Source organism: Oryctolagus cuniculus, chromosome 19, assembly GCF_964237555.1.
Source record: "Oryctolagus cuniculus chromosome 19, mOryCun1.1, whole genome shotgun sequence".
NCBI lineage: Eukaryota > Metazoa > Chordata > Mammalia > Lagomorpha > Leporidae > Oryctolagus > Oryctolagus cuniculus.
Window position 1 is genome coordinate 6895807 of NC_091450.1, and position 19248 is coordinate 6915054.

The following is a 19248-nucleotide window of genomic DNA, read 5'->3' on the forward strand; positions in this document are numbered from 1 at the left end:
CAGACACTCAGTCAATTACAACAGATAGTAAACTTTAGCTCTTTTCCAGATTTAGTCCTCAGGCAATCAAAGCTTAGCAACAGGAATAGTTCACAAAAACTTTAAGACGCACCAGAGCTACCATAAGCTGCAAAGATGGAAAACTTTCTACCAGGTTGGGAAGGGTTAACAGGTAACAGCTTTTCCCTTAGGTGGAGAGACCAGTGGAATTTCCCTCTCCCTTTCTCCTGGCCAGTGGTATAGGAATGGAGATGAGGAGAGCAAAAGAGTGGGGGAGGGAGCCCCCGGGAGGAGGAGGAAGGCAGAAAGCAATGGAGGACTAGACGTGCCCTCACCTTCTGCTATGAATCTCAGCTGGAGGAGAGCATAGGGAAAGGCCCTCATGTCTGGGGGCTGAGTGGGGTTCGAAAGCTCCTATCGCTCAAGGTTACCCACTACCTAGTTGTCTGAGTTTACCTGGAGGGCCAATATTAGCCTCGACCGAAGCTAAGCCCTGCTCGCGTAGCAGTAGGCAGCGTGACCAGGCGTCCCTCCGAGAGAGAGACCTGGTCCTCGGGTCGCAGTCCGGCTGCCGGGAAGCTGAAGAGAGCTCAGGGGGTCTCCAGGCTCTCAGCCAACTGCCCTTCCTAATTTCCCTCCCGTTCCTTACAATCCCTCTGGAGTTTCGGCCGTAGCTAAGCCGTGGCCGGGGGGACTCCGCGTTCTCGGAGAGCTGTGGGGTGCCGGACACTTAACGGTCACTTCCACAGATCCGTTCCCGCTTGAGGGAAGGAATACTGACCTCCGATGTCCTCAAAATCCCTTCGTGGTTGCCAAAAATGTTACCGGAGAAATTGCAGGGTTCTTGTCTTCGCGCAAGAAAGAATTCAGGCGTGAGACAGAGAGTAGTGGGAGGTAAAAGTAGCAAAGTTTATTAGGGAAGGGACATCCGTAAGAACGGATGGGCACCTCTCCAGACAGGACCTGAGAGAGAGTGCCCAGTCGCTCGGACTCGGGGCGGGGGGGGGGGGAGGAGCGAGGTTACATAGTTGAGTGCAGAGAATATGCCTGGCCAGACCAGGCAGGCGACTCAGCAGAGAGGCAGAGGGCTGAGCGTGCAGTCGGGTTGAGGACAGGGGTTTATAAGGAGATGGGTCTTGCTTCCCCACCTCTGTTCCCCTTGGAACAAAGGGCTTTTTGGATGTAAATAGAAAAACTTCTATCTGAGTTTTCTCTTGAAGGTCTGAAACAAAGGACTTCATGGAAGCAAATGTTATCAGCCAGGAGGAAGGGTGGGCAGGACCCCCTAGAGGATTGGGATCTGGAGCAGGGTGTTTGAAATGCAGATACTGGGCTGCACCTGAGAGATATCAGGTGGAAGGGGGCAGGCAGGGCAGGATGTGAATACCGGGCTGCCCCTGAAACACCATCAGGATGACTTTGAGATGCAGCATATGCTGGTCATAGAGGTCTTCTCTTTAGGCCTTTATGTCGCACACACATAAGCTCATAACTGACTTCCTACCTAACAGCCACATTGCCACCATTCCAGAAGGATCTGTTGTACAACACTTCCGGTCCAAGGGTCATCCCATTGGTGTCTCCTGGAAGCACACTGCAGTGCAGTCGCAGGCTCCCCAAGACCTGCAGAGTTGGAACGTTTAGCTCATCAGGCAACTCAGCTGAAATGCAGGGCACTGGCCCCCTGTTCTCAGCATCGGGAGCCCCCCGGGAGCTTTTAGGAGTGCCAGATGGCTTGGCTGAGCCGCCATCTGTGGGACCATGGCCAAATGTCTGTAAGTCAGAGTACCCCCGGTTGGAAGGGCATGGCAACACAGGGAGGTTTGCTCAGCCTTGACCGGCACCATCCTGGAGGGCAGAGCGTGGCACACGGTGTGTCCTGCAGTGTACCAGGGCCCGGTCAGGTGCCAAGACAGGGGACAGGGCTGCAGGGTCGGGGAGGGGAGAACTGCCCCTCATCCTTCATGCAATACACATTGATGGGCAACCTTGTGCTAAACTATTCTTTAAAAAACAAAGATTTATTTTGTTTGTTTGAAGGAGTCACAGAGAGAGGTAGACAGAGAGATCTTCCATTCGCTGGTTCACTCCTCAGATGGCAGCTTTACCCACCATGTCATGGTGTCAGCCCCCAAAACCCAACTTTCCAGACTTAACTTTATTACATGTGCCCTAATCTCACAATGAGACAAAGCCATAGCTCCCTGACTGACCTATGTATGTACTTATTTATCCATTCATCTGACCATCCACCCATCCATCCATCTGTCCATTGGTCCATCCGTCTGTCTGTCCTGGGCCACCTGTCTGTGCGTCCATCTGTCTGTCCAGAGTCCTGTGACTACATCCCTGTGTTAGCTGCAGCGTCATTCACAATAACCAAGCTTTTAAATCAACCTGAACGCCCATCGGCAGATGAACGGAGAGAGAAAAACATGGTGTTTCTACACAGTGAGATCCCGTTCACCCACGAAAAGAAGGAAGTCCTGGCCCTCGAGACATCCAGGACGAACAAACCTGGAGGACAGTGTGGCCAGACACAGAAGCACAAACACCCAGGGCCTCACTCAGATGGGGGAATCTCAAAAATGCTGACATCATAGTGGTCAGTTGTAGAACAGTGGTTGGGAGAGATGGGGGAGGGGTGGAAGAGGGAGGTGAGGGGGAGGATGCCAGCAGCTACAAAGTGACACTAAGAGAAGAGGGGTGTGGCCTGGTAGGGTGACCTGGTTAACAAGAAGGTGTTGGATATTACAGCTAGAAGAAGGTTTGAGTGCTTCCACCAGGGAGTGATAATAAATCTATGAGGTGATACGCTAACCACTCTCATTCGATCCACATACGGTGCATACATATATTGAAACACCAAAAAGTGCCCCATAAATATGTACTCAAAGAGAGTCTGTTTATTACTTTCTTGCAAGATGTGTTGATTTAAAAGGCAGAGTGGCCAGAGGGAGGAAGAGAGAGAGAGTGATCATCCATCCTCTGGTTCATCCCCCTACATGGCCGCAACAGCTGGGCCTGGGGCCAGGCTGAAGCCAGGAGCCAGGAATTCCATCTGGGGCTCCCATGTGGGCCACAGGGGCCCGAGCACTTGGGCCATCCTCTGCTGCCTTCCTAGGTGCATTAGCAGGGGGCTGGATTGGAAGCAGAACAGCTGGGAGAGTCCATGTTGTGAATCCAGTGCTTTGGCTCTCTACCAGGTGCTGGGATCCACAGCCTTGGCCCTTGACGTTGGAACACCTTCTGTCTGGTTCACTTTGACTATTCCAACAGGGCTCAGCTGAAGCATCATCCCCGTGGAAACCTGGGATCTCTGCAGACGGACAGATGGAATTGTTTCAGGAGGGGGGGTACAGAAGGCACACCTCCCAGGGGGGAGCCATGCTGTCTCTTCACCCAGTGTTCACCCAGCGATTCCCAAAGAATGACTTCACTTCTGGGCTGGGTTTCAAGGACAATGATCAGGCAATACCCAGGATGGGTTGGCCTAGATTTCTGGACGCGACAGCCAAGCCAAGCTCACCGGCAGATTCAGCGTGCTCAAGGCGAGCTGAGATTCTCAAGAAGAGAAGCCAGTGGGGGTCAGAGTGTGGAAGTGTGTGTTCCCACATCTGTGTGTGCTGGCCCCAGCAGATGATGATTTAAAGTCCTCGAGCCCCTGCCCCCCATGGGAGGAGACCCAGATTGAATTCCTAGCTTCCAGGGCCGGCACTGTGGCCTACTAGTGCAGCGATATTAGGCGCACGAGGCAATCCAAAGATGGCGCCCAAAGGAAGTAAGGTGGGTGGAACCCGAGGTTGTTTACCTCCAAAGCTAATTGGCCGTGCAGCATCAGGAGAGATGACGACGACTGATGACAAGTCTACAGACATATGGCTGGTTCCGTAAAAATCGCCCCATAAAATGACCTTTTAAGCAATTGGTTGGTCCTTATGCTCTGACCCAATAATCGTGCAGTTTTGTGCTTTAAAAGGTTTTACTACGCGTGCAATAAACGAGTTCCTGCTTGACTCGACTTCCCACTGCGTCTGATTGTCTCCGGGATCGGGAGGCTGGGGAACGGGTGAGTGGCGCACTTGCCTTTCCTGGGACCCAGTCCATCCGCGTTTGGGTGGACTCAGACCCTGCACACTAGGTTAAGCCTCTGCCTGCAGTCAGTGCTGACATCCCATATAGGTACCAGTTCAAGTCCCGTCTGCTCCACTTCCAATCCAGCTCCCTGCTAATGGCCTGGGAAAGCAGTGGAAGATGGCCCAAGTGTCTGGGCACCTGCACCCATGTGGGAGACCCAGAAGAAGCTCCTGGCTCCTGGCTTCAGCTCAGCCCAGCTTCAGCCATTCTGGTTACTTGGGGAGGGAACTATTGGATGGAAGAACTTTCTCTCTTCCTGGCTCCCAGCTTCAGCCTGGTCCAGCCCAGCTGTTGCAAGAAGGTGTCAGAGTCGACCACCCGAAAAATGTCACCAAGAGACACGTCTCTTATGCAAACAGCACGGGGAAGTTTTATTGATTATCCAGCATGCTGGGGCTGTCTGATCATCATGAACAGAGCAGCCCCGAATAACCAAAGGTTAGGGTTTATAAAGGCAAAAACCGCAAAACCGGGAGAGGGAGGGAGAATACACAGTTGCTAAGCGGTTGCTAATATCTTACAATCAGCAATTATGATTTTAAGACATAGACAAATCACATCTTCATTATTAGCCCAGGTAACCCAGGTGCAACCTTTCTACTTTTAAGCTTGAGCAATCATGCTAGGGGGTTTTTGTGCGTTGCCAAGGGTGATGTAGTGCACTGCTATTGTCCGACTATTTGAGATCATAGTTTCAGACCAGAGTCTCACGGTGGGGGGGGGTGCTTTCCCAGAATGCAGTCTCAAGTGCTCCAAAATGGAGTCCCTACTGTCAAGGTGCTACTTTACTCTGTCTTATTTTCACAGCTGCACCAGGAAGGTTTAAACCTGTAAGCTTAAGCTTAACTTTTTACATCCGCACATATACAATTTTAACTCTTCAAAGGTAGGGAGTAAACCAGCAGATTGGAGCTCTCACTCCCTTTCTTTCTGCCTCTCAAATAAAGAACACATTAAAAATTAAAAAAAAAAAAAAAGGCAAGACAAACATACATTGTCCGCGCTAAAGTGAATTTAGGACATTTTGGCTACCAATGAAACTATGACTCCAAGCCACATTTACTGAGTATCTGTACGCCAGGACTCGACCGGCAGTCTTCATGGGGCCTGCTCTTAGGAAGTTAACTTAAGGAGGACGGACAAGCAAACAAGCCTCACAGACCAGCAATGAGAGCCGGCAGCCCGCGCAGCCCAAGCCCCTGCTGTTCTCAGCGTGTGTTCTCTGTGTGTGGAATTCTTGGGGAGGCTTCCAGAATAAGTCTCCCTGATGGGTGTGGGGAGAGGGGGGACGGGGGAGGGGGTGGACTCAGGCCTTTCTAGTCGGACAGCTTCATGGAGGGCATGGGAACCCCCAAGGTCACGGTTCTGGGCTATGTTGTCTAACCAGAAGCCCAGAGGAGGCTAGGCCCAGTGGACATGGTCCCCAAGGGACAGGAAGCTCAGTGAAAAGTCTCCTGGTTTCTCCCTGAATGCCTCCACAATTGTCTCCGAGAATTGTCCAGTCATATTATTGTATGTCATTTCATCCCCTAAAATAACATGACACAGGTGTCGTCCCGTATTTACTAACAGGAAACAGGCTGGCCTGGGGTGGGTGGCAGATTTGAATGTCCACCGGCTTCGCCCGCTATCGTGGTCTGGAAGTCTGTTTTTGGAGAGTGGCCATCAGCCAAGACAGCCACTCCCCGGGAGAGCCTCAAGCAGGACAAGGCTTCTGTTCGTGGGGCCAGGGGGCATCTGTCGGGTCAGACGGAGGAGGCAGCTGAAGGAAACGCATGAAATAACAGAAACAAGGGCTTTTTTATTATTATACTTGAAGATTCCAGAGGGGGAAGGTAACATGACTTGTATGGCCAGTGGGAAGGTTAGCAGGGAGGGACTGCAGAGAGAGAGAGAGAGAGAGAGAGAGAGGACCAAAGCTGTCATTGGGCCAGGGCATTCTCCAAGCAGGTTTCCCGTGGGGCGATCTAATTGGAGGGTTTAGCTCCAGCAGGCATGGTTCCTGGAGGCCACGCTGTGAAGGACAGATGGGCACCGCGGCCCCTGTGCACAGCCCGTGTGGAGTGGGGTCAGTGGAGTCAGTCATGTGGGTTGCATCCAGCTGTCCCACCAGGTGAAGGGCTGGTAACCAGCCCCTGCTCCTGGGGTGAGCAGCCTGGACGCCACGGCAGCACAAACCCTGGGAACTCACTACGCTCTGAGGGCAGAGGGCGAAATCCTTTTGCAAGCATTTGGGTGTGTGAACCAGTGAATGAGAGTGTTTCTCTCTCTCTCTCTCTCTCTCTCTCTCTCTCTCTCTCTGCACCTCACGTTAGAAAAACAAAAACAGTGCCCGCACTGCGGCTCACTAGGCTAATCCTCCGCCTTGGGGCACCGGCACACTGGATTCTAGTTCTGGTCAGGGTGCCGGATTCTGTCCCGGGTGCCCCTCTTCCAGGCCAGCTCTCTGCTGTGGCCAGGGAGTGCAGTGGAGGAAGGCCCAAGTGCTTGGACCCTGCACCCCATGGGAGACCAGGAGAAGCACCTGGCTCGTGCCTTGGGATCAGCGCCATTGGAGGGTGAACCAACGGCAAAGGAAACATTTCTCTCTGTCTCTCTCTCACTGTCCACTCTGCCTGTCGAAAAAAAAAAAAAAAAAAAAAAGAGCAGGAGGGAGTGCTAGGAGCTGGTATAAAAGTTCTGGAAGGTTCTAAGGGGTTACCTTGCACCTGAAGCTCCCAGGTGAGAGGTGTTAGGGATTCCTGGGTCTGCCTTTGAGGGGGTGGGGATTCAGATCTGATCTGGTCTGGGGAAGGGGATGCCTGGATTGAGTGGCAGGGAGTGTTAGTGAAGTGGGCACCTGGGTTGAAGCTATCTTGGTGCACAGATGTGTCAGCTGTCAGTTGAAGGACTAGGAACCTGGGACACTCAGGTGACTGGGAAAGGCCAGGCGTGTGTCGGTGGACAAAGAATCGTGACAAAGATCCCATCTGCTGGTTCACTCCCCCACATGGCCGCAATGGCCAGAGCTGGGCCAATCTGAGCCAGGAGCCTGGAGCTTCTTCCAGGTCTCCCAAGGGGGTGCAGGGGCTCAAGTGCTTGGGCCATCTTCCACCGCCTTCCCAGGGCACTAGCAGAGAGCTGGACCTTGCTGGAGCAGACCAAGGAACACCAGGTCTGGAGGATGCACTGCAGGCTGTGGACAGTGCTGTGCACCTTGAGCCTGGGTCTGGCTAGGTGGGAGCTGAAGGGTCAGGCCACCCGGAGGCCAGAGGGAAAGGGGGAAACCTCCCCCTCTGCTCTCTTCTTCCCCCTGCAGCCTCACGATGTGGACCTTCATGCTCCTGGGCCTTCTCTGTGCCTCGGCCTCTGCCAGTGCCAGTAAGTGAGCCGCTGGGACTGGGGGCGGGTGGCGGGAAGGGGCCCCTGCTGGGCTGGTGGCCAAGGCTTGCAGGGCCGCCCCTGAGCGGTGGGAACTGGGAGGTCCTTGCCTCCAAGCCCCCCTTTCTTTCCACTGCAGTCCAGGCCAGGGCCTCCTCCTACAGTGGCGAGTACGGAAGGGGAGGAGGAGAGCCATTCTCCCACTCCGGCCTCCAGCTGGAAGGGCCCATCACAGCCATCCGTGTCCGGGTTGACAGCCGCTATATTGCGGGGTAAGGCTCTTCCGCGTTCCTCAAGCTCTTACTAGCTCAGGAAGTGCTCTTTCACTCTGGGCCACCTGTGCCTCAACCAACAGGTCCCTAGTGAGGCAGGATATGGGGATAGCTGTGAGAGGACTCGGCTTCCAGAACCGTACCCTTTGGACTCCTCCCTCCCCAAATATACCTGGTGGTGGCAAATCATTAATAACCACTAACTCTCAGGGGCCTGGAAGTCGACCAGCCCTGCCGACCCGCCTTCTGCGGTTTAAAGTTTCTTTCCAATATCCCTGCTGGGTGCCCTGCAACTTTGCTCAACGCCTCTCTTGAGCAGTCCCCACTCCATTGCTAGTCGGAAAATTCTATCATGTGCAGAACCAAAGTGTGTCCCCTGATCCTGGATCTGCCTCCTGGGACAGCAGGGACAAGCCTCTTCCCTCTCCCACAAGGGAGCCACTCAGCTGTTAGAAAATCCCTTTGCTTCCACAAGTGCGGGAATAGGGCAGGAGCATCGTAGGAAGCTGGACTCCAAATTCAAGGCCTGCCATGTGCTGTGTGTGGGCGACTCAGGGCAAGCTGCCTTCCTTCTCTGCACCTGCTGTCAGCCAGGCCAGGAGCTGAAGTTCTTTGTGTGGTCCTCCAGGGCTCACCCGGCCTACACTTTTGGGGGAACTAGCAGAGACTGCTCATCCTAGCGTCCAGTTTGGAGGACTCCACGTGCAGGCCAAACGGTCCTGAACTCTGATGACCTAATCAGTGTCCCCGTTCCTGCCCTCCCACCCGTCCCCAGTCTCCAGGTGCGCTATGGCCAGGTGTGGAGCGACTACGTGGGTGGCAACCAGGGAGACCTGGAGGAGATCTTTCTGCACCCAGGGGAGTCAGTGATCCAGGTGTCTGGGTCATACAAAAAGTATCTGAAGACCCTGGTCTTTCAGACTGACGAGGGTCGCTTCCTTTCCTTTGGGAAAGACACAGGCATAATGTTCTATGCTATACCCTTGGACATCGACGCCGTGCTCCGATTCATCAGTGGCCGAGCTGGCTTATTCATCACCGCCATTGGCCTGCACTGGGACACCATCCCAGAAACTGCCCCAGCAACTGCTGAGCCCGCCTCCTCTGTGGCAGGGCCCCGTGGTGGGGTGTGACAACTCCCTGATCACCATTCCCATACAAATGGCTCAATAAAAGGACATGGCTAAAGCTGGTGTGCATGTGGGTGTGTGCAGGCGGGACCCACTCTTGGAGGGCGGTGTGACTCTCAGCTCTGGCTACCTGCTGCTAAGAGTGAGAGCACGAGGGAGACAGGTGTTGAGAATCCTGGGCTCTTCCGAACGTCACAAGGAGAGTGACGCTGGTTTGTACCAACTCTTTTCGGGGTGAGCTCATGAGAATGTCTGTCCAAACAGGAGTTCTGAAGGGAAGGCTCAGCGGGGGCACACCGCCAAGCCCCAGGTGTGCCTCTCTGGCGCCCTCCCCCCTGAGAAGGGGCTGGCTTCTCTGACCAAGGGCTGTCCCCTCTCCCTGGAGCTCAGCTGCAGGTGGGTGGCCTGTACCTCTGTCCTCCCATCTGTCCCAGATGCGATCTCCCTGCTGAAGTTTCGCCCCAGTTTGTGCTTAAGGACTCCACCCCATTCCCCAGGCCAGTTCTTCCTCGTCTTTACCCCTAACCTGGTGCTCTTGCTTAGCCCTCTGGGAGCTGGCGCTCAGGCAGATGAGAAGCCCGTGGCTGAGACACACCCATGTCCCGTATTAGAGCGAGTGGGTTTCATTCCTGACTCCACCTTCCTGCTGACGTGGCTCCTGGGAGGCAGCAGGGACAGTTCAGGATGGTTCAAGTGCCACCCACACGGGAGAGCCGGTTGAGTTCTCCTCCAGCTTCTGCCCCCACTCCCACCTCTCTAACATACAGAAAATAAAAACGGAGCCGGCGCCGTGGCTCAATAGGCTTATCCTCCGCCTTTCGGCGCTGGCACACGGAGTTCTAGTGCCGGTTGGGGCGCCGGATTCTGTCCCGGTTGCCCCTCTTCCAGGCCAGCTCTCTGCTGTGGCCAGGGAGTGCAGTGGAGGATGGCCCAAGACCTTGGGCCCTGCACCCCATCGTAGATCCGGAGAAATAGCATGCTCCTGATTTGGATCAGTGTGTTGTGCCTGCCGCAGTGCACTGGCCTCGGCTGCCTTTGGAGGGTGAACCAACGGCAAAGGAAGACCTTTTTGTCTGTCTCTCTCTCTCACTGTCCACTCTGACTGTAAAAAACAAAAACAAAAACAAAAACAGAAAAACAAAACAACAACAACAACTACAACAAAAACAAAACACCACCACCAACAACGGAGAGTCTTTCCTTAGGGACCCACCATTTCAACAGTGTGAACTTGGCCAACACCACAGCCAAAGTGGAAATTCTGGGGCAGGCACTTAGTATGGTGGTTAAGTTGCCACTAGGGGCTGCGTCCCATATCTGAGTGCCTGGGTTCAAGGACTGGCCCTACTTTTGTTTTTAAGACTTTTTAAAAAATGTATTTATTTGAGAGTTACAGAGAGGCAGAGGCAGAGAGAGAGAGACAGAGAGACAGAGAGAGGTGTTCCAAATGCTGGTTCACTCCCAGATGGCTACAACGGCCAGAGCTGGGCCGATCTGAAGCCAGGAGCCAGGAGCTTCTTCTGGGTCTCCCACGTGGATACAGGGACACAAGGACTTGGAGCATCTTCTACTGCTTTCCCAGGCCATAGCAGAGAGCTGGATCACAAATGGAGCACCTGGGACTCGAACCGGCGCCCATACAGAATGCCAGCACTGCAGGCGGCAGCTTTACCCACTACTCCACAGCCTGGCTCCACCTTTGATTCCAGCTTCCTATTAATGCCAACCATGTGGGAGGCCTGCATTGAGTTCTGGGCTCCTGGCTTCAGTCTGGCCCAGCCTGCCTGTCGTGGGCATTTAGGGAGTGAACCAATGGATGGGACATCTCTGCCTGCCTTTCATAGAGTATGAAAATAAAGTTTTTACAAAAGTAAATTCCAAAGTACAGACATTTTCATCTTTGATTGCCCCAAGCACAAGGGGTTGGTTAGAATTCAGGGGAATCATTAGGATGGCTGGATAGAGTCAGTGAGGACACGAAGTGGCTTTGGGAAGAATTTCGAGGACTCTAAAATACTGGCAGTTTTGGTTTCGGTGGTAGTGGTGGGCAGTAACATATTGCTTCCCATAGATTTCTTTGTGTCATAGGGAATGTCAAAGACATAATTCTTCCCAACTAGACAAAGAGAAGTTACAGACATGTAATTTTGTAAAAAATAAAAATAAAAAAACCCCAAACACTATAAAAAGAAGCCCACCACTAGCACGTTTTCATAACAATTCCGTGGGTGCCAGATGTTGCTGTGGATCCATTTTGAGAGGAGGATCGTGGTGGGGTCAAGAGGCGTGGAGTCACCACACAGACCTCAGGTGTGGGTGAGAGCAGGCCAGAGGCGAGCAGCTGGAAGACTCATTTATTTCAGTTGGTACAGCAGCTTATAGAGCCAAGGCAGCCAATCTGGTCAAGGGGTGGTCTATGCTCTAACCAATCACAGCCTGTTGCCAGGCAGTTTCCAAAGCCATCCAATCACAGCGTGTTGCCAGGCAGGCTCCGTTGCCATGTCATTCCTGAAGCCATCCAATCACAGCCTGTTGCCAGGCAGTTTCTGTTGCCTGCGGCCATCTTGGCATGGCCTTCTCATTCCACCACAAATTCCATCACAGAATATTATGCCATTGGAATTCTTTTTGAGCTATCAATATCATAGATCTTACCCTTTTCAAGTGTGCAAGTGATTTTTAGTAAATTTATAAGGTTTGTACATCCAGCATCGCCAGTTCCAGAATACCTAAGTAAAAAACAAAACAAAAAACAAAAAACCCGAGGCCATGAGTTGTCTCCCCAGCCTCCCTTGAGCCCAGCAGAGTCATGTTCTCATGTGTGAACCTGAAGAAGAATTAAATCAGGCTGATAACAAAGCCATTGCCTTACATACTCATTTGTGGTGAGAACATTTACGATCTACTTTTAGCAATTCTGATCAAAGTCACCATTCCATGAGATCTATTGATCACTAAAGGCTGCTTATTCCTTTCACCTGTATGACTTTGTATGCTCTGATCAACATCTTACCTCTCTCCATCCAGTGTTCTGCCAAGCCTCTCATGACTACCACTTTTATTTGTAAAGATTATTTATTTGAAAGGCAGAATGACAGAGAGAGGCAGAGACAGGGAGAGATCTCCCATCCACTGATTTACATCCCATACAGCTGCAATTGCTGGGGCTGGTCCAGGCTGTAATCAGGAGCCTAGAATCTCATCTAGGCCTCCCATGTGGGTAGCAGGGACCCAAGCAGTTAGGCCACCCTCCACTGCTTCCCCAGGTGCATCAGCAGGAAGCTGGATCAGAACTGGAGCAGCTGGGACTCAGATCAGCCTCTGATACGGGAAGCCGCTTAGCCCACTGTGTCATTACTCTGGCCCCTGCTGACGGCCACCCTGCTCTCAAATTCTGAGTTGGTATTTCTTAGATTCTACATGTAAGTGGGATGTGGTATGTATTTGTCTCTCTGTGCCTGATTTCCCTTAGCATAATGCCCTTCAGGTTCACCCCTAGGGTTACAAAGGACAGGGTTTGGGAATACAGCTGACTCAGAGGTCATCAGCACATAAATAGTGAAGTTCAAGTGCTACAGTGAAGTTCATGTGCTGGGTGTGGAAGAAGCCATTCAGGAAAGCAACAGGTATAGAAAAGGAGAAAGGCAGGAGGAAGCGAACTGGGAAACACCAGTGTTGGTTGGTACAAAGAGGAGGCAGTTACAGAACTATAGAAGGGAGGTTAATGTTGTGGCACAGCAGGTTAAGGCACCATGCTGCATCCCATACTGCAGTGCCCGTTGGAGTCCTGGCTACACTCCTTCTGGTCCAGCTCCCTGCCTCTGATAATGGCTCAAGTGATTGAGTTCCTGGTACCCATCTTGGATGGAGCTCCTGGCTCCTGGCTTTATGCAGGCCCAGCCCCAGCTGTTGTAGGCATCTGGGGAGTGAACCAATGGACGGAAGATCTCTCCTTCTCTCTGTCTGCATTTCAAATCAATAAATAAAGAAAAAAAGAACTAGAGAATGGAGTGGTATGGGAGGCAAGGAGAAGGCAAGAGAGAAATTCCAAGCAGTGGCTGAGGCCACGATAATGGAGAAAAGGAAAGATCTCCGTTTCTTCCATGGTGGCTGTGAGGAGGTCATCCATTATCTTGACAAGCACAGCTTCAGTGGCCTGCAGGAATCGGCTGAAGCAGGCTGCAATTTGCTAAGGAATGAATGGGAGGTGAGGATTCCCAGAGGCGAGGGCTATTTCAAGAAGTTTGTGTCTCCAGAAAGACAAAAATAAGCTGGTCGTCATAGCTGGGGACTGTGATGTTGCGGTGGATTTATTCTGAGAGGAGGAGCGTGGTAGGGGAAGAGGCATGGAGTCACCACACAGACCCCAGGTGTCAGGTGAAAGCAAGCCAGAGGTGAGCAGCCCACAGACTTGTTTACTTCAGTTGGTAGAGCAGCTTAAATAGCCAAGGCATTCAATCTGGTCAAAGGGCGGTCTATGTCCTAACCAATCACAGCCTGTTGCCAGGCAGTTTCCAAAGCCATCCAATCACAGCTTGTTGCCAGGCAGGCTCCATTGCCACGTGGTTCCTGAAGCCATCCAATCACAGCCTGTTGCTAGGCAGTTTCCGTTGTTAGCGGCCATCTTGGCATGACCTTCTCTTTCCACCGCATTTCTTCCATTTCATTTATTTTTGAGCAACAGGAGGCATGATTCTTGGCCAGACCCCGTTTCCATGTGGTCTCTGCACATGGCTGTTCCTGTCTTAGGTTGTCTCCCAGGGGATCTTACCCTTTCATTGACTAACCAGTGCTCCAAAAGGGAGGCCACAGGAGTGCTTGCTCAGATAGGGATTGAATGAGGAACAATGGTAATCAGGAATGGCGTGACCGCACACAGGTATGGAGACCCATGAGCCGGCCATGGGCCCACATGCTAAGGCTTCGCTTGCTGACCACTGGCATTAGTTACTGTTGTGTGGATGCTTATGGTTTCCGTGGAGCTGTGATATCGGGACCGTTTCATAAGTCCAGGCTAGAGTCCAAACAACTATGGCCTTGGGGCTTCCCATACTTCTTTCCCACTGACCAAGGCTGAGAAAACACCAGGTGGAAACTTATTGTTAGCACCCGAGTCGCCTGCTAAGTGACCAGGAGCTTGATTGGATGAAGGCGCGTGATCACCTTTATGGTTGGGTGCGTGATCAGGCACCCGACTGGAGCACCGCCGCATGGACTAAGCTTGCTTACATGCTTCTGCAATGATACACTATATAAGCCGTTTCTGACATGGTACGGGAGCTTCCCCTTTCTTTCGGAGCTCCCCTTGCTCAAGGGTTTCTTTTTCTATCCTATTTAAATAAAAGTCTACTGAAGACCGATAAGCTGCGAGCAACATCGTTCCTTTGTGGGCAAGGGAGCGACACACAGGCTGTGGGCCGTTTCAGTGGCTGACCAGAGCTAGTGGGGTATAAAGCAGTAGCAGATGTGGCTATGGGCACCTTCTCAGGGTAGGATGATAGGGCAGGTGCATCCGCTAACAAGGCAGACTCTCAGTCTTGTTCAGCTGGTTCTGGTTGGCTGAGAGTTGTAGGCTTGATGTTTCTGGCTGGTACCCAAATGGGCTGTCCCGCATTCTCTGGGAAGACACAAGCATATCCTCGGCCCTTGGTTAGCAGAAGCCTTTTTACAGGCGTTGGAATCCAGGGCCTGAATTCTGTGTTCACTTCGAGATTAACGGCAAACATGTGGGTGGGATGGGGTCTAGCAGCTGTCCTGCGAGCCTGGGTGCCTGGGGACTGCCACAAACGTGGGGATCCTCACTGGGTGCGGATGGGATGACCTCGCGTTGGTTACTGCTTGGAGATCGTCTAAGTTCATCCCATGGATATTTGGGGGTGGCTGACTAGGCATTGCTGCGTTGTTTGCTACATTGTCGTTTTCACTGTTGGAGCTCTCTCTCCCTAAGTTTCAGCTGTTGCCTGTGAGGCAGCAGCCTGGAGTGACAGGCTCTTATCACTCACAGACTTACTATATTTCTCCTGTGCTTACTGGGGGACTTCCTTGATTCATTAGGTCAAGGCCGTATGCCCACACGGTGTCTCCGGAGCGTCACCTCTCTCGAGTGAGGGACAATGACATGCTTCCGAATTCTGGCATGATCAGTCCTTATGTGAATTCGCCGGGCGAACCGACAGTAAAAGGAGGAGCTGAGAAGCGGCGTTAGGCTTCTGGGTGGTGTGTGCCTGCCTAACCTGGGGGGACTTAGACCGAGGGCAAGGACCTGGAAAGGGGCGTAGGAGGGGGTCCACAGGAACACCTGTCCTATTTTATACACAGAAGTGTTCAGCCTGATTCTAGAATCACAGACAAAAGCCAGTTAGGATCTTTTTGATTAAACTTGTTGTATTTTGTCTTTTGACAGGTGAAGGAGGCTCAGTCCCACCATGGGGTCTGGAATGCACAAAGACTTTGAAAAGAGGGCAAAGGCTGCTTTGTCGTTTTCAGGCCACACAGGAGGGGAGGATAAGGCAGGACCCAGTGACATGGAAGCCATGGCCTCCCAGTTCTGCTGTCACTTTTGCAAAGTCCTGAGAAGAACTCCCTGGAACTCCTTGTCACACGTGACAAGTTCAGGTTGCTCTGAGCTAGGTAGCTCCACTGCCCTCTTGGTCAAAACACAACCTGTGTTGCTGGTCCTTTGAGAGAGGAGCTGTGTCATTGGCCCAAAGGAGGCAGGAGCATGTGAGGGTTCCAAGCTGCTTCCCCCATGGTGTGGGGGTGCAGGGGGCATTTTATAGATGACGCAGCAGACAGCTGGTGTGTGGAGATGCAGGTTGGGCAAGTTCTCACTGGGGGAGCTTGGAAACAGGCCAGCATGGCACTGGCTCCTGCATACAGCTGCTTTGCCAAGCAAAAAGCTGAAAACACAAAGACCTTTGGACTTCCATAGCCTGTAGCACTGGGGCTGGGTGAAGTTTAAGGCAACTCCTTGACACTTTAAGGGGCAGTAGGCCGGGTCCCTGGGTGAAATGGAAAACAGGGGGCAGGGGTTCGGGGCAACGGATTAAGCCACCGCTTGGGATGCCTGCATCCCACATCAGAGTTCCCGGTTGGACTCCCAGCTGCTCCACTTCCACTCCAGCTCCCCTAATGCATCCTGGGAGGCAGCATATGATGCACAAGTGCTTGGGCCCTGCTGCTCATGTGGGAGCCCCAGATAGAGTCCCTGGCTTGTGGCTTCAGCCTGGCCTAGGCCTGGCTGTGCGGGCACGTGGAGAGCGAAACCGTGGATGGAAGATCCCCATCTCTCTCTCTCTCCAAGTCACTCTACCTTTCAAGGAGAAGAAAATGATAAACACGTTTTAAAATTGCCAAAGAGAGGACCGGCATTGTGGCACAGCGGGTTAAACTGCCTACCTGCTACACCAGAATCCTATAACTTATTTTATTTTTACTTTTATTATTTTTTAGAGGAAGATTTTATTTAATAAACATAAATTTCAAAAGTAGAACTTTTGGATTCTCCAGTGCATCCTGTAAGTTGAAGTGCTGGTTCGAGTCCTAGCTACCTGCTTCCCATCTAATTCCCTCGAACACGCCTCGGAAGGTAGCAACAAGGGAACAAATATTTGGGACCCTGTTACCATGTCTGAGACCCTAAGAGAGAGGCCTGGCTCCTGGCTTTGGGCTGTCCCATCCTCAATGTGGTGGCCATTAAAAAATATATTTATGTCTTATTTGAAAGAGTGGCAGAGAGAAAAGAGAGAAAGAGAAAGATCTTCCATTCCTGGCTTCACTTCCCAGATGACCACAACGGACAGGGCTGGACCAGGCCAAAGCCAGGATCCAGGAGCTTCATCCGGGTCTCCCACATGGGAGCTGGGGTCCAGGCACTTGGGCCATTCTCTGCCTCTTTCCCAGGCGCATTAGTAGGGAGCTGGGTTGGAAGTGGAGCAGCCGGGACACAAACTGGTGCCCATACACGGGGTGCTGGCATTGCCGCCAGCAGCTTTACCCACAACGCCACAACACCGGCCCCCTAAATAAATAGTGTTACAAATTCTAGTGTGAACAGATCGACAGGTGGAGCATGGTGTTCCACCGCCTTCCCGCTCTGCGCTGGTGCTTCAGTCACTACATGGGCAAATGTGGACTCCTGGAAAGGACCGGGCGGGGCCCTGGACCGCTTCAGGGCCTCTGTCTTAAGGGTCCTGGGCGTTTCCTGCAGGCATCAAGGGAGAGAATCAGCAGAGAAAGGCAGACAGAGGACAAGGGACAAGGCTAAGCCGAGTGGCTGGGTGAGATGGAAGTTCCGTCAAAGGTTACCTGAAGGCCAAGGAGAAGAGAGGAGACACCTTGGCATTCCTGGCCTGGGTGCACCTGTGCTCCCGGAAGTGGGCTGCCCTACTTCCTGCTCTGGAGGGCGGGACTCCCTTTGCCATCTGGGCTGAGCCCCCAGTCCCAGATGATGAGCCAGCTGGAGGGGAGGGAGTGGGATGCCCTGAGCGACGGGTCAGGAGCCACTGATAAGTGATGCTACTTACTCCAGACGCTCCCTGGCCTCCATGCTTCTGTCTTCTTGGAAGACCTGCTGACTCAGAGGGGTCACAGAACCAGTCCTGGAGACGCCAGACATCAGGACTCGGGGCTTGAGGTGGAGAGATCCACCCTTGCAGGGCAGAACGAGTCTGACACCCACTCTGAAGTCTCAGACCCGAGGGTGGGGGAGGGCTCCAGGACCTTTCTGCCATGGTGTCTGAGAGTCTGGGGCAGGGGCCCAGCCCCACCCTGCCCCAAGGAGGACCTGCACCCCCTCAGCCCCTAAGCTTCCCTCATGCTCGCTGGAATGACGTCTCTTGGGAGGGGGGCAACTTGCAGCCCAAGTCACCCATCTCAGAGACAGATGGTTTGAGAAGGGGCTGGCAGGTTGAGGCTGGCTGGCTGTCTAGACTTGCTAATGTACAAGATAGTCCCCATGATGTGATAGAATCCATAAAGTGGTATATGGTTGTACGGGTGTTTGCCATGCCATTCTTTAAACTTTACTGCCTGCTTGTTCTTCGTTTTTTTTTCTTTGTTTGTTTGTTTTTCTTTTTCTATCAAAATATCAGGAAAGAGGGGGAAAATTCTTTTTTAAAGATTTATTTATTGGTCCGGCGCTGCGGCTCACTAGGCTAATCCTCCGTCTTGCGGCGCCAGCACACTGGGTTCTAGTCCCGGTCGGGGCGCCGGATTCTGTCCCGGTTGCCCCTCTTCCAGGCCAGCTCTCTGCTGTGGCCAGGGAGTGCAGTGGAGGATGGCCCAGGTGCTTGGGCCCTGCACCCGCATGGGAGACCAGGAAAAGCACCTGGCTCCTGGCTCCTGCCATCGGATCAGCGCCGTTGGAGGGTGAACCAACGGCAAAGGAAGACCTTTCTCTCTGTGTCTCTCTCTCACTGTCCACTCTGCCTGTCAAAAAATAAAAAAAAATAAAAAAATAAAAAAAATAAAGATTTATTTATTTATTTGAAGGTCAGACTTACAAAGACAGAGAAGACGCAGAGAGAGAGAGAGAGAGATAAAGAGAGGTCGGTGGGGATTCAGATCTGATCTGGTCTAGGGAAGGGGATGCCTGGATTGAGTGGCAGGGAGTGTTAGTGAAGTGGGCACCTGAGTTGAATCTATCTTGGTGCAGAGATGTGTCAGCTGTCAGTTGAAGGACTAGGAACCTGGGACACTCAGGTGACTGGGAAAGGCCAGGCGTGTGTCGGTGGACAAAGAATCGTGACAAAGATCCCATCTGCTGGATCACTCCCCCACATGGCCACAATGGCCAGAAATGGGTCAATCCAAAGCCAGGAGCTTGAGCTTCTTCCAGGTCTCCCAAGGGGGTGCAGGGCCTCAAGTGCTTGGGCCATCTTCCACCGCCTTCCCAGGGCACTAGCAGAGAGCTGGATCAGAAGTGGAGCAGACAGGACTTGAACCGGTGCCCATATGGGATGGCGGCTCCAGGGGCGGAGGACTCACCTACTGTACTCCAGCGGCCAGCTTGTCGGTGTTGGCTCTGATGCTGGATTCAGGAAATTCAGCCGTCTCCAGGCTGAGGCCTATCCTCCAGTCCTTCTTCAGAAAGTCCCCGTCGTGGCTGAGCGCTGACCTTCTGCTTGGAGGGGAAAAGGAGGGCGTGGCTACAGCCAGACCAAGGGTGGGCCAGAGACAGTTGGCGCCTGGAACATCAGGTCTGGAGGATGCACTGCAGGCTGTGGACAGTGCTGTGCACCTTGAGCCTGGGTCTGGCTAGGTGGGAGCTGAAGGGTCAGGCCACCTGGAGGCCAGAGGGAAAGGGGGAAACCTCCCCCCTCCTCATTCTTCCCCCCTGCAGCCTCACG

The 19248-nt window shown here is 52.8% G+C and overlaps 1 protein-coding gene across 1 annotated transcript; it reads left to right on the top strand.

Annotated features, from left to right (window-relative positions):
* The first annotated feature begins 7442 nt into the window (after positions 1-7442).
* On the top strand, positions 7443-8939 carry LOC138847158 (zymogen granule membrane protein 16-like). The gene is made up of 3 exons (XM_070065020.1): positions 7443-7497; positions 7637-7769; positions 8545-8939. Exons 1-3 carry the CDS (start codon positions 7443-7445, stop codon positions 8900-8902), a joined length of 546 nt encoding a protein of 181 aa, XP_069921121.1. The 3' UTR covers positions 8903-8939.
* Positions 8940-19248: the final 10309 nt, after the last annotated feature.

Coding starts and splice junctions, on each gene's coding strand:
- LOC138847158 (XM_070065020.1), top strand. CDS start 7,443: ATGTGGACCTTCATGCTCCTGGGCCTTCTCTGTGCCTCGGCCTCTGCC. Junction 7,498..7,636: donor CTCGGCCTCTGCCAGTGCCA/GTAAGTGAGCCG, acceptor TTTCCACTGCAG/TCCAGGCCAGGGCCTCCTCC. Junction 7,770..8,544: donor GACAGCCGCTATATTGCGGG/GTAAGGCTCTTC, acceptor ACCCGTCCCCAG/TCTCCAGGTGCGCTATGGCC.